Source organism: Buteo buteo, chromosome 13 (assembly GCF_964188355.1).
Source record: "Buteo buteo chromosome 13, bButBut1.hap1.1, whole genome shotgun sequence".
NCBI classification, from domain to species: domain Eukaryota; kingdom Metazoa; phylum Chordata; class Aves; order Accipitriformes; family Accipitridae; genus Buteo; species Buteo buteo.
The window spans coordinates 38,090,478-38,106,539 of record NC_134183.1 but is presented as its reverse complement, the minus strand read 5'-3'; the positions used below and the strand labels follow the sequence as shown (position 1 = coordinate 38,106,539).

At 43.1% G+C, this 16,062-nt stretch overlaps 1 protein-coding gene across 6 annotated transcripts in view; it reads left to right on the top strand.

The window, feature by feature from the left end:
* Window positions 1-13,686, top strand: part of BBS4 (Bardet-Biedl syndrome 4) — a 43,686-nt gene extending 30,000 nt beyond the window's left edge. For all 6 annotated transcript variants that reach the window (XM_075045697.1, XM_075045698.1, XM_075045699.1 and 3 more), the window contains 8 exons: window positions 985-1,039; window positions 2,553-2,621; window positions 3,889-4,041; window positions 4,173-4,344; window positions 4,824-4,893; window positions 8,573-8,714; window positions 9,091-9,301; window positions 10,729-13,686. In XM_075045697.1, the coding sequence (XP_074901798.1) occupies window positions 985-1,039; window positions 2,553-2,621; window positions 3,889-4,041; window positions 4,173-4,344; window positions 4,824-4,893; window positions 8,573-8,714; window positions 9,091-9,301; window positions 10,729-10,880 (1,024 nt within the window). In that variant the 3' untranslated portion in view covers window positions 10,881-13,686. The remainder of the gene's footprint in view (window positions 1-984; window positions 1,040-2,552; window positions 2,622-3,888; window positions 4,042-4,172; window positions 4,345-4,823; window positions 4,894-8,572; window positions 8,715-9,090; window positions 9,302-10,728) is intronic.
* Window positions 13,687-16,062: the final 2,376 nt, after the last annotated feature.

Sequence of the window (16,062 nt, the reverse complement as noted above, 5' to 3'; positions counted from 1 at the left end):
CTGCGTATTACATTTTGCCTGCTGTTACCAGCTCCAGGATAGTCTGTCATTGCTTAGTGTTTATATACCATCAGCACAGGCAGTTTTGTTCTGGTTGAGGCTTAAAGGTGCCAATGTGAGTGTGTTTATTAGATTTCTTAAGTCTCTATAGCAGGGAATTGAAAACTTACTTCTGTTAAGGTGAGTGAGGCCACAAACATAGTGTCTCTTTCTGCTTTTTCTTTTTTGTTGTTTTCATCCTGTTTATGTCTTCAAAAGCTACTGGGAATGGGGATGCTTTTAAAAGGGTTAACAACATTGCTGTGTGAACCTCATACTAGCAGTGAAGGATTGGGAGTCACATACAGTAATTGAAAGCCCTTGGGACATATTTTTTCAAGCTGCTCTGTGCTGAATGGAGTGGTGTGTATGGCCGGGGATACATTAACAGGTAGTGCCTGCCTGAGCACTCTGGTCTGTGGGCTGCACTGTAGCGCAAAGCCATGGTGAACAGTCCACAGCTGGTCTGCGAAACCAGGTTTGTAATCTTTTTATAGGGTGAATTAGAAGTCTGATGATGAGTGTGTGTAGGATCCATCAGAAATGCTGAGGATTACCTATCCTACATGGCCCAAGAGGCTTGGGATGGATTTACAGGGTGGTTTGTGGGAAATGATGGAAAATCCCATTTTGTATTTCCAGGTCACTGATGCAGATTCGCTTTGAAGCTTGACAAAAGCACATTATCTTATTATACATCTAGATCTATTTCATAGAGCTGTGTTGACTTCCCATTATATCTAGAAGACATTTGGAAAGCTTAGACGTGATATTGTTCAAAGGAAGTCCCCATGATGGCAGTTGTTCTAATATTTGCGTTTAATAATAACAGTTAATTTCGTGGAGTGATACTAGTATAATGTGGCATCATAATTCCATGTTCTGTTTTTACCATGTTCTGGAAGGGCTTATAAGCAACACTGCTCTCTGGCTTTTGTATTACAGGTTTTCTCCAGAGAACACAGACCTTCTTACAACACTGGGGTTACTTTACTTGCAGGTATTGAAGACTGTTAGCTATTACATGAACTTAATTATTTTAAAAATGACCAAGGTTTTTTTTATAGAGTTAATTTCTATCCACCTTCCTATGACTTGCACACGTTTCTCTAAAGACTGCATTTAACATGACAGAGCTTGCTTTTCTGTATGTTCTTTTTTCCTTTTGCTGCTAAAAGCAATTGGTTTCCTGGACCTGAGCCAGAGCAGGAATTCTGTTTGGCAACCGCCCTAATTCTGTTATAAATCCTCCCAGTATAACAAAACATGACTAGTCATTACCTTGTTTCTGGAGCAGGAGTCTAGCAAGTTATTCTCCTACAAAAGCAGCCATGAAATTGTTAGTGTTAATGCACCATACAAGAAAATCGGAATCGATTTAAATAACAAAGGCATGCTTATCACTTGGGTCTATAAAACGTATAGGAAAGACTGTCTGATTATTCCAAAAATAAGCTTCCCAAAGAGTGAGCAAGCAAAGAAGAATAGGCAGTAGTGCATGAAAGGATTGATGGGCTAGAAAACTTGCACCAAGTGCTGATTTGGAAAGATCCTGAAGCTTTCCCCTAATCATTTAGATGTTCGAAAATAAAATGTAGGTCTTGAAAAAAATTGTCTTGCTCTAGAGATAGGGAAATTCAGTAGGAACCTTGGATGTCTTAACTGGATATGTATGGATTTAGAAGGGAGTATGATGTGGGAAGGGGGATCTGTAAGGTAGAAGTAGTGTGAGTATAACATTCGCCCTGTGAATTTAGCCCCCAGGTCTCGGTGCTGTGATTCATTTGTTCAGTTTATCATGTCTCTGGATACAGACTCACCTTCAGGAGTTTTAAAGATGCTTCTACAGCTTTCCCACTTGCTAATAATTACAGAAGGCGCCAGACTCTGATGCATCAGTATGATTGCTGGAGTGGCAGATGGGCTTCTCATCAATTTTTGTGACCAAAAAAGGACACCAATATCCAGAATTTCATGCTGTTTGGACTGATACAATTCTGGCATAAGTCAATTGAAAATGACAGGATTTTAGTGACTGTAAACAGTCATGTGCTTGTATATGGACACAGTCATGCCCTCTAACACTTGCAGTCCATTAGAAGACAAGGGAAGACTTTCTCATGTGAAAAGAGATCCCTGGGGAGTGAGGAAGTTGTGGTGAAGGAATTGAGGATGGGCAGAGTAGCAATTTGTAGCCTCTTTTCTGGAAGAGAGGAAGGAGCAGAGGACTATGTATCAACCCAGAGCTTGTTCTTGTATAGAAAAGTCAAAGCACAAACTATATGAAAACTTTTGTTTTGGTAGAACAGTGAATCCAGCCCAGCAAAACAAATTTTTAGAATCTGTTTTGTAAATTATCAAACAAGAACATGTGTGTGTAATGGGATCACTGTAAAATTAACTTTTCTGTATATTTAACTGAACCAGAAATTCTAGTGCCCAAAAAGCACGTTTTCTTCTTCTTAACCCCCCTTATTCCTGAATTTCTGATGCTTATTTACTTCTTTTCCCAGCTTGGGGATTACCAGAAGGCCTTTGAACACCTTGGAAACGCACTTACTTATGACCCAGGCAACTACAAGGTATCATGAGGAGTGGAAATGAATGATGATGAGACACCTCTTAAAGCTAATTCCAGTATCAGAGCTTTGCCATCTATATCCAGGGATATCTTAGCCCTGGACATCCTCAAAAAGATCATGCCCAGAAAGCTTTCTCCGAAATACATTTCTGGGACCTTTCCCTGGGTAGAGAGTTGGATGTGTGTGGAGGTAGGGAAAGGGGAGAAAGCAGAATATGGGATATTAAACTGATCCCTTTGGTTTTTAATCTGAAGATGCGCCGAAACCAGGTGGAATTAACAAAATGGAATTTACTTTGGAAGGAAAGTCTTCTAGACATTGTTTCAAAAATCCCAAGAGCTGTGCCCAGGTCCCTGTGACTCCTGGGCACAGAGCACAGATACAAGTGATATTGCATTGTATTATTCTTCCATCTGCCAATAACCCTGTCTGTGCTTCCAACTGTTATATAAAACTGTGACTTTTCCTTGGCTCTGGTCTGGAAAGCCGAGCTTGGCATCTAGGTTTCATTCCTGATTATGAAACTGCTTCCCTTTTTAGGCATGTTACTTTGTTTCTCTCTGCCTCTTTTTTCTTCTGTACAATGTTAATGATGTAGAGTATTGAAATGTGTGGTTGACAAATGATGTATGAATGCAAGCCGAATGTTATTGTGAAAACACCTTTACACTTACAAATTTTAGTTGTCGCTGTGAAATATTATAAAGGACTTAACTAGTGTGGTTTAAATACAGTGTTTTGCAATCACTTGCTTTTTTTTCCTCATGTGTATTTCCTTTAATTTGCAGTATCAACCAGTCAGTGCGAACTAGGCTAGCTTTGCTGCATATATCTTGCTTGAGTATGTTTTACTCTCTGCTTAACTTGCACCAGAACTATTTCTATCTGTGCTTGTTGCTAAAAAAGAATCTATTAGTGCATAGATCCTCTCAGAGACTCGGACTCTAGGAGATACTATTGTCATCCCAAAACGTACCCTAAACACTTGTCGTGTTGCAATATTTCCAAGACAGTTATGATTGAGATAGTGCAGGAAGAAGCGGATTTGGGTCCCTTCTTTACCCTGTCTTCCGCTATATGTTGGGAGATTCTGGAGCCCGCATCTGCTCCCCACTGTTGGTCTTGGCAGCCCCTAGAAGAAAACAGCTGAAGTTGTTGAATCGTTGCTCTTGAGATGGCTTTAGTTTACTTATTTTGTCCTGTTGTCTTCTTGCTATATTTGGAAAAATGCAGTTCCTCAGCTGGTCACTCTTGTCTTCTCTCAAAGGCTACCTTGGCGGCTGGCAGCATGATGCAGGCCCATGGAGATTTTGATGTTGCCCTCTCCAAATACAGGGTGGTAGCCAGCTCCGTGCCTGAAAGCCCCCCGCTGTGGAACAACATTGGGATGTGCTTCTTCGGGAAGAAGAAATATGTAGCAGTAAGTATCTGGTTTCCTTTCTTTTTTCATCTGTAGCTAACTTCATGCAAGAACAAGATTATTCTTGCAGCAGAGACAGGAGGTCTGTTCTGGGTGGGCTGTGTTACAGCACATTTATTCCTTTTTTGAAGGCTATCAGTTGCCTGAAGCGGGCAAACTACTTGGCTCCCTTTGACTGGAAGATTTTGTACAACTTGGGGTTAGTCCACCTCACAATGCAGCAGTACGCATCTGCTTTCCACTTCCTCAGTGCTGCCATCAACTTCCAGCCCAAGATGGGAGAGCTGTACATGCTCCTTGCAGGTATGCAATGCTCCATTATCCAGCTCCTGTGTATATCCAGCTTAGGGGATGCAACATTATAGAGACAGAAAGTTCAGGCTGAAGTAAACAAATATTAGATAAAGGCTATACTAAGAAGCTGTTCCCCAGTAGGTCACTGAGAGGTGTAAAGTCTGAATAGTTTGTTCTCTCTCTGTGGTGACTAGGAAGGTTAAATTGCAGTCAGATCCAGATTAAACATTAAAAAAGGCTTTCTACATGTAAGAGTTCGGGTTTGGGTTGCCTAAGGAGTGGGTGTGGATTTCCAGCACTGGACATTTTTGGGATCAAGCAAGACAAATAATTTGTCAGAAGTGACGTTAGTAGGGTTAATCCTGGCAGCAGTCCAGACAACCTTGCTAGCACCTATTTATTTACAATGTAATGAGATTCAGAATTGTCCTAAAAATGAAGTCCTTGTGAAACATTGACTTGTGTGTGTACGTTTTGCTTTGGTGCAGTTGCTCTGACAAACCTTGAAGACATTGAGAATGCAAAACGTTCCTATGAGCAAGCTGTGGCACTGGACAAGTAAGTCTTAATCATAGCTGTCAGTTATTTGATCGCGTTGCTCTGCCTCCCTGCACCTGGTTTCCTTTGCATGCTTTGTCCCTCGGCCTACTTTGACCCTAAACAGTGTGCAGTAGGGAAACATTTTTATTCCTGCAGCTGTGCAAGTGACAGTTTTAAAACCATCTTTTTTTTTTTTTTTAAATTCAAGTCAGCTCTGAAAAATGAAGGGGAAATTTTGTTTCAGACCAACCCAAAGCTGGTTTTTATTCTGCTGTTTAGTTAGTGAGTCAGTGGTGATGACTTTGGATTCCAGGCCTCCTTTCAGTGAATATTTATACACAGTGGAGCAGATGAAATAGAAGAAAACCAGTCATCCCAGAATATTTTGTAACCTAAAGTTTGAGCACTGTGCAGAGCAATGAGATACTTGGAATAAAGCGTGTTCTGAATTGGGCAGAGGGAAGATCTTAGCTGGGAGAATGTGGGCAAGAAGTTAGTATAAAGCATATAAAAAGGCAGCAGCGTAGTCCTTTCTCCTCCATTTTGTTAACAATGTCTATGTTTGCAAACTAGCTCTTAAAATCGGAGCACTTGGTTTCAGAAATACCTTGCAGTATTTAGTAATTACAGGCAGAAAACCAAGTTTGTCTCAAATTTATGAACAGTTTTGTCTCTCTCCCCAATTTACTGGGAATATTTGCATACCTACAGCAACCAGCACGGTAATTCTGAGCCCAGGAGTCTGTATGCTGGTGACAGAGGTGTGGCAAAAGCACTCTTTCCATCTGCAGTGGCTACCACAAGGTGGCATGAGAAGATGCTGTCTCTTTTCCTCTGTCTTCTCTAACATAGGTGCACTGGCCAGGCTTAATTTTGGGAATTCTGGAAGTTCCTAAGCCCATTACAAAGGGCAGCAGGTTTCAAAAAATAGTGTTTTACACTGTAGTGCAGTTCAGTCTGCGAAGAGGTGCAGTAAATGCTCTCACATGTTTATTGGTAATTACATGGCTTGCACGCATGCCAGAGCTCTTGAATCAGTTAGCCCTGCACAGACAGCACACATCTGGCACTGAAGTTCTTCATACGTACGCATCAACAGAATTACAAAGCAGGTTTAAATATTCCTTCTATGTCTGTTTCAAATGTCAGTAGGTCTATGCAGCCTCCTCAGAGGAACCGACCTGTGCAAACTATGGTCAAATATTTGTAAATGTATTGCTGTGTGAGAGCATTTTGCAATTATGCATCAGTGATTTCTACCAACATCACTAAGTCCAGTTGACTCCTTTGCCTGGCTTTCCAAATCAGTCTTCCATGCCTAGCAAGGCAGTACAGGGCCTTAAAGATTGCTCAGACTGCTTGGTCATGAGTTTGTGTGCTTTGGTCAAAGAGAAGGAATAGAAATTTAGCTCTACAACTTTGCCTAAGTATTTGGCACTACCAAATAGCTACATGATGCTACAGCTATATAGTCTTACGGGGAAAATAAAACCTCATCAAAGCAAAAATGAATGCCAACTGCCAGGGACTGCTGGGAGGAATATCCAGACTTTGTTAAGCTTGTTCAGCTGCCATGCCGTATATTTTAGACAGTTATTGTGTGGCTGAATCCATGTCCCCACAGGCTTTCTTTGCTGGCATATTATGAACTGTTTGGCTGGGCTGAAGGTAGCCGTGTTTGTTTCCATTGCCATAAATACTTTTATAGCAGTGCTGTGACATTTGGCCTAGGTGGCCTGCTGGGGTCTGGAATGGAAAGCATCTTAGAAAAATCTTTAAAAAAAGGTGTTTCTTCTTAGTACTGGTTCTAGCTCATAGCTGTCCTTTCTGTGGTTATTTAGCTATTGATTTTTTTTCTCACTGTCATATTTTTTCTCAGCTCTTGAAGGCAAATTAGCTTCAAAAGGTTCAATTAATTTTAAAATTGGCTGTTCCCAGATCTGTCTGATGTCTTCAGTGTTTTGTTGTGTAGGTTTGGTTTTTTGTATTTTCTTTTTTGGCTTTTTTGGGGGGGCGAAGAGATGGGGTTTTGATTATTTTTTCACGTGTTACTTCCTTTGCTTTGGCAAAGACAGTGAGGAGGGTTTTTTTTGCAGGAGGATCAGTGTTCCAGTTTCTCAGTTAAAGGAAAACCAATGGTTATAAATGCCATCAGATTTCTTTTAATAGTCTTCTTTCTTCCAGCGCTGTCATATAACTTACCAAGGATGGATAGTCATGGCCTGCAGATGACACTTTTTGTTTATTGAACAGTGTTAGCAGAAGCCTTCCTTTCTGCACTTTTCACAAAGGATGCTCTCTGTGTCTTGGCCCCCCAGGTGCCGGTGCTGGAGTCCTTGGATGACTCCAGTTATCCCTGCCACACTCCAGGAGAGGGCACCAGTCCCTTGCTCACATTTTTTGAGCTAACTACAAAGCATCTCTCGCTGACCTGTGTGCAGTGAGTGATACATGTATGCGGCTCCTCTGCAGGGAGCTGCGGTTAGACAGTGCTCTTCCATGCACCCCTCGACAGCACGTCCCCTGTGCTGGCCAAATGCAACCTCTGCTCTTCCAGGTCTCATCCTGCAGCCTGGATGAGCCGAGTGTCTGCATGAGCTCCTGTGCTGGGGCTGGTGACCCTTTTGCATTTCATTTCTTTGTCAGATAATACACATGCATTTTGCTTCTTCAAAATAAGGGTGAAATTCAGACGGCTAAAGAATGGTCAGAGCAGTTTGGCAGCCAGGCAATTAAGGAAGGATCAGCTCTCTGAGAGCTTCACTTATCAATTACAGAGCCAAGGGAGTCAGCTCACTCTTTCCCTCTGGTTTAGTTTGCTTACACACCTGGCTATGCCAGAAGAAAAATTGCGGTTCAGGGTTAATGTATCCTAGTGAAGAAAATGGATACTGTGTAAAATGAGAATATATGGAGCAATTCTGCCTTTTTGAAATCTTCATATGCTGTTCTGCATCAGGAAGGGAGGCAGAACTGCACAGGATAAGTGTGTTATCTGCCGTGCTGGTCTTCTCTTTGAGTCCTTCGTTAATAGGTATCGCCTGCTGTTCCTCTATAACAGTACATACAGTTATGTGTGCTTTCACGGGGTGAATGAGAGAGAAGAGATGAGGAAAATGAAATGTAAACAGCATGTTCTGTAGCATGTTGGGTTGTAAAATACAATTAATAAGCATGGCTCTGTTCCACTGCCCTGTCCCATGACAAGCTGCTCTCCTACAAATTGGGAGAGCTGCAAGAGCCTGATCTAAGTCAGAGCAGAGATCAGCGTTTCACAGTATGATGAAAGCCCCCATCACTGCTCTACCTGCCCCAGGAGCAAGGGGCTGGGAGACCAGGCACTTACTAAAGATAGTCCTGAGATGGTCCCCAAGCACAAAGAATTTGGCTGCTGCACAGAAGAGCCTTGCAGGGGGTGAGGCAATCAGCAGAGTCATTTATATCGTCATTGATACTGGGATACTTTGCTGACCCCAGGCACCAGGTCTCTCACCAAGCATGTGGGTCTCTATCGTGTTCCCAAAGGACTCTGGCTGTGCATCCCCTCATCTGCTTTGGGGTCAGAGTACCCCATGGCTTGTCTGTGCCAGGCAGTAAAGGTGTCTCCAGCTTTGCTGCCTGGGCATATCTTAGCATTATTCAAGTCAGGATAAGTGTTCCCACAGTGAATGCGATGCATCCTGTGCGTTTGCTGCAGGTGCAACCCCCTCGTCAACCTGAACTATGCTGTCCTGCTGTATAACCAGGGTGACAAGAAGGGAGCCCTCTGCCAGTACCAGGAGATGGAGAAGAAGGTCAGCGCAGTGAAGGAGAGCAGTACTCCTGACTTTGACCCTGAGGTATGTGCCTAACAGTTGTCAGCGGGAACTAAGTAGCCACACTAAGACTGGCAACAAACGAGGAGGAAATTTGACTTTGGAGTCCAATTATTAGGAAAAAATTCTGCTTATGAGATTTTTCTGAGTAGAGCAGTTGCCTGCTGAGAGCTGCTTGCTTCATTTCTGCTCTTTGAAGCCCAGTCCTTCAATCAATACACAGCAAGATTCCCTCTTAATTAAGGGAATGAATTAGCGGAGATATTTCCCTTGAGCACCAAGGCAGTAGCCAGCTCCACACAGCTCTCGTTTTTTGGCTTTTTTTTGTAGTGTTGTTGACTTTATTGTTGTCTGAAGTGTTCCTGTTTACAATGGTCTTCTCTTTTTGCTTCTTGAGAAGATGGTGGAGGTTGCTCAGAAGATGGGAGCTGCTCTGCAGGTGGGGGAGAGCCTCGTCTGGACTAAGCCTTCTAAAGAGTCTAAATCCAAGCAGAGAGCTGCTCTGTCAGGGAAATCCTCCAGCACTCAGCAGCCTTTGGGCTCTAACCAGGCTCTGGGTCAAGCCATGTCCTCAGCTGCAGGGTATGGGAAAACCATGCAGCTTCCCCCAGGTGCTTCTCTTTTGCTTCTCTTTAAAGTAAAACTGTGGGAGGGGAGAAGACAAATCTCTATTCCTTTGAGTACAGTTACAGCACTTGTTTAGGAAGGTATTGACTTGCTTACAGAGTAGCAATGTTAGTATTTGGTAATAACTTTCCCAGATTTCTGAGTTAAGGAAGTGTGGAAGGAAGATGCTGCCTGTGGTGCTTTATACTATCCTGCTTTTGCAGGGGTGTGGAAAGACAGTAAAGTTTCCCTTCCTGTCTGAGCCGCGATGGGCAAGACTCTATCAGTATGGGATTGAGATCTTGCTCTGGAAAGGAGGTGGTTTCAGAAACCAGACCTCTTGTCCTCCTTTGGAAGAGCCCAGGAGCTGACATGCACAGACTCCCTTCTGGAGAGAAGGGAGATGATGAACAATTTTCTGAAGCACTTTATCTTTTCTGTTACAAAAATAACTGCAGCTGGATTGCTTTGAAGCTGTTCAGCCAGGTCACTCCCTTGAAAATGTTGCTGGGTTACCTTTTAGTGCAGGCCAGTGGACTGAAGGTTGCTCAGGAGATAGCGTCAGCCTTAGAAGCGTTGCGCCGATAGCTGTACATGCTGCTTCTCGCTGGGGCTTGGTAGGAGCATCTCCTGAGCCACCACTCATAGCCTGACCTCTTCTCACCCCTTGGCTTCCGAGGAGGAATGCGCTAGAGATATTGCTCATCATGGTGATTTTCTGTCACTCTTAGACTTGTTGCCTGTGGACTGAACCAGGAGAGAGGTTGTGTAATCCAGGCCTCTTTCTTTGGCACCCCTAAGGACCTGTTCCATTTCTCATGCACAGAATAAAGTTTCCATGCAGGGAAGACTTAGTCAGAAAAGCTGAAAAATAAAACATAACAGGAGTTTAGGGTTTATCTGAAGGACTTTATTATCCATATCAGAGAAGGGAGCTGGTTCATAACATGAGTTGTCAGCCTAAATCTAAGTGCAGAAACAACTTCAGCATGGAAGTGTTCTGTTTTGATTTTATTCTGTAAGTAGCTACTTTAACTGCCTGAAAACTCTCCCTGAGTTTGCTAAACTGTGAACTGAAAATGATAATGTGGTTTTGGCTCCAGCTTCAGTATAAACCAGCTTCAGTGGAACTGTTTTCCCTTCCAAAGCATGAGTTAATTCCTAAGTTTGTACTGACTTCTCACAGCAGCCCAGCTGAATGAGATACTGTACCTCAGCTTCCCTTCGGCAGAACTTTGGGTACTGTAAGGTCTCTGGCTGGGTAACTCACTAAAGAGTTGAGTGCTATTGATCAGCTAATGCTAGACAGAATAAATCTGAGGGTAATTAATAGCTGTGATTGTTCTGCATCTCCGTGCTGCTTGGAAGGGCAAAAAGAATAGACAAAGTAAAGTGTAGTCATACACTAACTATAACTGTGTTCTCTCCCCAGGTGCTGGAGCATCAGCTCCGCTTGCAAAGCCTCCCTCGCTGCCTCTGGAACCAGAATCGGGCTCAGAAATGAGCCCCGAGGAGACCTCGGCACCAACAGGAGCTGAGGAGCAGAAGAAAGAAAAACACAAGAGCCAGCAGGCAGCAGACTAGGATGGACTCTGGTCAGGACAGGCAGGTGCAGGAGGATCCCTAGAGCTGCCTGATGACCTGTGTGGAAAGGGACCTGCCTTCTCCCCTGTCCCATGGTGGCTTCACCCCACTGTCAGTTACTCTAAATGCAGCTGTTTTCTGTTAATGTTTTTAGCATGTTGTCTCTACCTTGTCCCAAGGAGTCGTTGCAGCAATCGGAAGAGGTTTTTGCATAGCTACTGTTAGTGTGGTCACAGCTTACTACAAGGGACTGGAGGATGGAGATCCATCTCTCCACAGGGTTGGCAGTCTTCAGTGTTTCGGTCTAAGTCCTCCAGAAGGATGCTGAGGCATCCAGTATGTTCAGAAGAGCCAGCAGTAATGACTTAGCATCCTGGACCCCAAAGAGTATCAAACCCTTCCAGTGGCTGAAGTTGTAAGCAGCCGAGGAAGCCTTACACAGGCTGTAGTAAGGTCAGTGGTAATACACTCGGAGAGGGGGTGAAGGTAGCGCATCTCACCAGGGCAAGTGCAGAGCAGTAAGCCAGGCTTGGGGCTAGCACAGCCTGGCTTACTATGAAACAGGGGCTCATTCCCCGTTTCACAAGGGCAAGACTTTGTAAATGCTTTCTCAAGGCTGAAGCAAGCAAGCTGAAACAGCTGGGAGCTGGTATTCCTGAGCAGGGCAATGTCATGGTCACAGGGCATGAGAAGCACTTTAAAGCCCACGCTTTCCTTAGCAGTGGCAGTTGTGAAACGTGGAGGAGCTGCATAGCAAAGGTGAGCTGGTTTGTCTGGAGAGGATCGCTCCATTATACGCAGCCTGGTGGAGGGTAGATGGCCGAAGCAGACCTGCTGCGCTTGGCTAATGGCACCTGTGTTGGCCAGCTAAGTGAGCCAGCTTCTTTAGGACTGTTCACCTTCTGATCCCAGGATCACTCTTCGTATTTCTTGAATCCAACCTATTTTTTAGCGTAAGCTTCTTTGTAGTAGCTAAGAATGTTGCAAAGCTGGCCCACAGTAAGGCAAGTGCTCAATGGCTGGCTATTCTGGAAGCAAACTAGCTGCAGCAGCAGTCTGCCAAATTCTTAACTGTTTGCTGAAAAACAGGGTAAACGAGCCTCAGTGAAGCTCTGCTCATGTGAATGGAGTTCTTCCTTGAGAGTTTGTTTTGCCCAGCATGGGGGGAAAAGATTGGTTTGCAGGAAAAACAAGAGCAAGCTCTTTCAGAAAAGACAATACGGTCAGCTTCAATGCTAAATTTAAATTTAGTACGACAGCAGTCATGCTTTGAATAATTCAGTTATGCCCTCCTTACAGTTGCATTTTAGGAGAAATCATTCATGCTAGCTGCAAGGCAGCAAAGCAGCCCGTTGGTGAGCAGAGCAAGGAACTTTAATGCCCATACAATACTAGAGATGCTTTGAAAATGTTTCTATCCTTGAACAGCAAAATCTTAGCCTTCCTTTTCTCTGCTACTATCAGTTTGTTGCCTCTGGGATTTATCCAGAGCTTGATACAGGTCCTCAAAACAACTGCAGGACCATCATACTTTACATAAAGAACCAGTAACTGGGTTAAGTATAGTTTTTCTCATCCTCCTTTCTGTGTACCGACAAGTACACAAAGCTAGTATTGCTGTGGGACTTTCGATCGGAGTTTTCCAAACAGAACGTGTAGCGCTTCCCCAACAAAACTGAAGGTTCAGGGTTCAGTGTATTTGCTGGTTAAGCTACCCAGCTTTTTAAAATGTATTTCCTGCTTTTAGTTCTGCACTGCTATGTTTTATCACTCTATAATTAGCAAGTCCCACAGAGGAGGGTTAGTAATGGCAACTTCTCTGTAGCAAAAACATGAAAGCAGCATGACCAAGGCTCTGGATACATTAACATCCTTCAGTTGTGCTTTGTGGTTAGCTGCTATTACCCAGAATGACATTAATGCATCTTTAGAGCACACCCAGGAACTAAAGTGCTATGCTACTCCCTGGAGAACACTAGAAGAGTAGGAACCCTTCACTTTCTCCACTGTTTTGATTGCCAAAACTGCCTGCTTATCTCAAATGTGGCTTTTTTTTCCAGCTGTCCTCTACTGCTGGGTTTTGTATCAGTACAGCTTCAGGGTAGCACTCCCGTAAGGTTTCCCCCCTCGTGGTAGAAGTTGAAGAAAACAGAGGCTCTTTTGCAGAACACTGGCAAATTTAAACAAACCAGACACGAAGCAGTGTAAATCAGGTACAGTGCAGCGATTTTTTTTTTATTCACATTAAACTTTTTACAGTGAAAGTTACTGCAGCGTAACAGAGTACCTGTGAAAAAGAGCGTAAGATTGCAGAGCAAGGGTAGGCAGGGTATAGGAACTCTTTACCTCACCCCCAAAACTTTAGCTCAAGACAGTTTTTTCCGATAGCAATTGACTGCTGCAATCTTTTAGTCTTATCACAAAGGCTTTCATTTCAAGCCATGGAAGCTCCAGTACAAGGAACAGTGACCGGAACAATGTGGTTACAGGTAGCTGAGCACCAGCATTGCTAATACAGGAAAATTTTCCCTCCAGCTGCTTATGACTCTATGTTTTGTTTTTACTAGCTGCTTTCCCCTGCCTTCTGCTTGTTGTAAAAAAAGACTGTAGCATTATCAAACTCATTTGCTATGTTCAATAGATGGGAGCAGCCCTTGTCCCACTGCTGTTCTCAACTTACAGCCCACCAGAGACATAAGGAACAACGATCTCTCACCCCGTCCCACTGGTGCAACCCATTACCTTCTTGGCTGTTAGGATGCTTTTATGGGGTAAATGTTACATGTTAGTACCTTTGAAGGTATTGTAAAGGTATCTAGAATATATATTTTGGTGAAAAGCTTATGCAGACGATTAACCAATTCTCCTTCTAAGAAAAGGAACAGCAGCACCTTGCTACTTTCTGGATTTGAACAGAGCAGAAGGGAGCTTCATGTCTAAGGAAGCATTTTTAAATATGTAATTACAGTTGGATAATAAATAGAACTGCAATTCCTTGTCCTCTCCCCTCTCCTCCCCCTGGGTATTGTGACAATGGCATTTGCATACAGTAAATTCATAGTATCTTTACAGAGAGGGTTTTTTTTTTTTGCTATCTAATGATGCAAATGAGGCTGGACTGTTCTTTCGGCTGGAATTAAACAAGGGATTTTGCAGCAGGACTGTACTAAGTCATTTAGGGATTTTGGAAATCACACCTTATGTTCCAAAACCTGTTTCTGCCATCAGCCATAATTATAAAATTCTCTTTTCCCCCCATAATTGAAATTTTAAGATGGAAAAGAATAATGAGCTTAATTTCTAGGGAAGTCGAAACCATCTGCTTTAGGACTTTTTTTCCCCCTTTTTAGAAAAATGTGTATCATTAACAAGGTTAAATCATACAGCTTACAAGGTAGACTGCAGCTTGACTTCCTCACAGGAAACAAACTAGAAGACACTCAATCAGCAAACCCTGGGCAGCAAGACCTTGTTTCAGGCAAGAGTAATGATCTATCCATCCAGCGACATGTATTCAACCCAGACAACTCTGGTTTTGAGGTCCCTGAGACAACTGAGCAGTATTAGTGTATACTTGCCATGCTCCTGTATGTGATCGTGTTTGCCCAGTTGTGGTCACTGCCAGGCAATATTGAGCAAGGTGGACCTTGGGTCCTACTCAACACCCTGTTCTTGTACAAGATGTTAAAAATTTGGACTTCCCCGTGGGGAAGTGGGTTGCAGTTGGCCAAGCCTCTTCTACAGAGACAGGCAAGCTTCATACATAAATGCATGACAAAAAGAGTGCCTATTATAACAAGTAATTCATCTGCCAAGACTGTTTTATATAATAGAAAACACAGTTCTGCTACAAGGAAAGCTTTACCACTCTCTCAAACCAAACTGCAAAAAAACAGTGTTTGCTGCAGTGGTTCTGAATGAAAGATACACGTGAGATTTACCAGTTTTACCCTGGCTGCACTGACTAAGGAGCAGCTTTCCTGAGAAATTCATAGGGGAGGTTTTCAGGATATTTTTTTTGTGTCCCCCAGTTGGATTTTAATGAGATCATTGCCCCTTAGCTGTAGCATCTGTATTCTTCAGCTGCTATGAGATCTCAGCAAAGGCTGATACCAGGCTCAGTTTTGAAAGTGACAGCGAGCTGTTTGGAACAGATGCCTTTCTGAGCTTCCGGCACAGAAGGTAATGGCCATGCATGCTATTTCCACCCTGCATTTGTTTCCTTTGCTGAGAGAACATCCTCCCACAAGAATGTGGATCAATAACTCCCTGAGAATTCAGCCTGGATGGTACTTAGGATCCACCTGAGGTATTATGCAAGAAACTGCTCGATCTGTTATGAAAGAAAACTTCATCTGACATCTCTGAACAGACAGGAGAACAATCATTTCTGCCTCTAAGATCAAATTTTACTAAAGAGTTTAATCAGACCTAGTATTGCTGAAGCAGAAAGCAGACAGGAGTGATGAGAGCAGGCCAAGGGATATGCTACACAAAAGAACTTCTTGCAAATAGGTTTCCTCTGCCCCTCATCACTCAAACTTTAAAACCAAAGAGCAAAGACAACCCTTAATGTTCTCATTTCTCTCTCTAGTAACCTCATTAGTGCTTGAATGAAGAATGTGAGACACTTGTTGTCTGTTCTAGCTGGTTTTAACCAATGAGTCTATAGACATAGAATTTTTTTATTTTTTTTTTAAAGGTGAGACTACCACTTTGGTATGATCACAAGTTTAAAACTTAACGGGATGCTTTTACCAAAATATTAATGGCACTAGAGAAGAGCACAATTAATAGGGCTTGAAACAAACATTCCCATTTAAGTACTGATATAATGCAGGACATAAGAACAATCCAACTGAAGCCATGAAAATATAAATTCTGTATTTTCCTGTTTTTCTGCTGTTCTTCCAAACGTACTCAAAAACTTGATGAGTTCCCATACACCAGAAATAGCAACACAGTGCACTGTATGACAGAAGTACTTGACAGCACTGCTTCAGAACAGATTGCTCCAAGCACGTGTATCAGCAGCCAGTACCACATATCAACGCAGACAGTTTAGCTGCTCGTTCGTTGACAACAGCATCAGCTTTCACCTAAGCTGCAAGCTCCAAAAAAGAGCCCAACAGCACAGAGGTTACTTTTAGGGCAACTGGGAAGCGTTATGGTGCCTTGTACC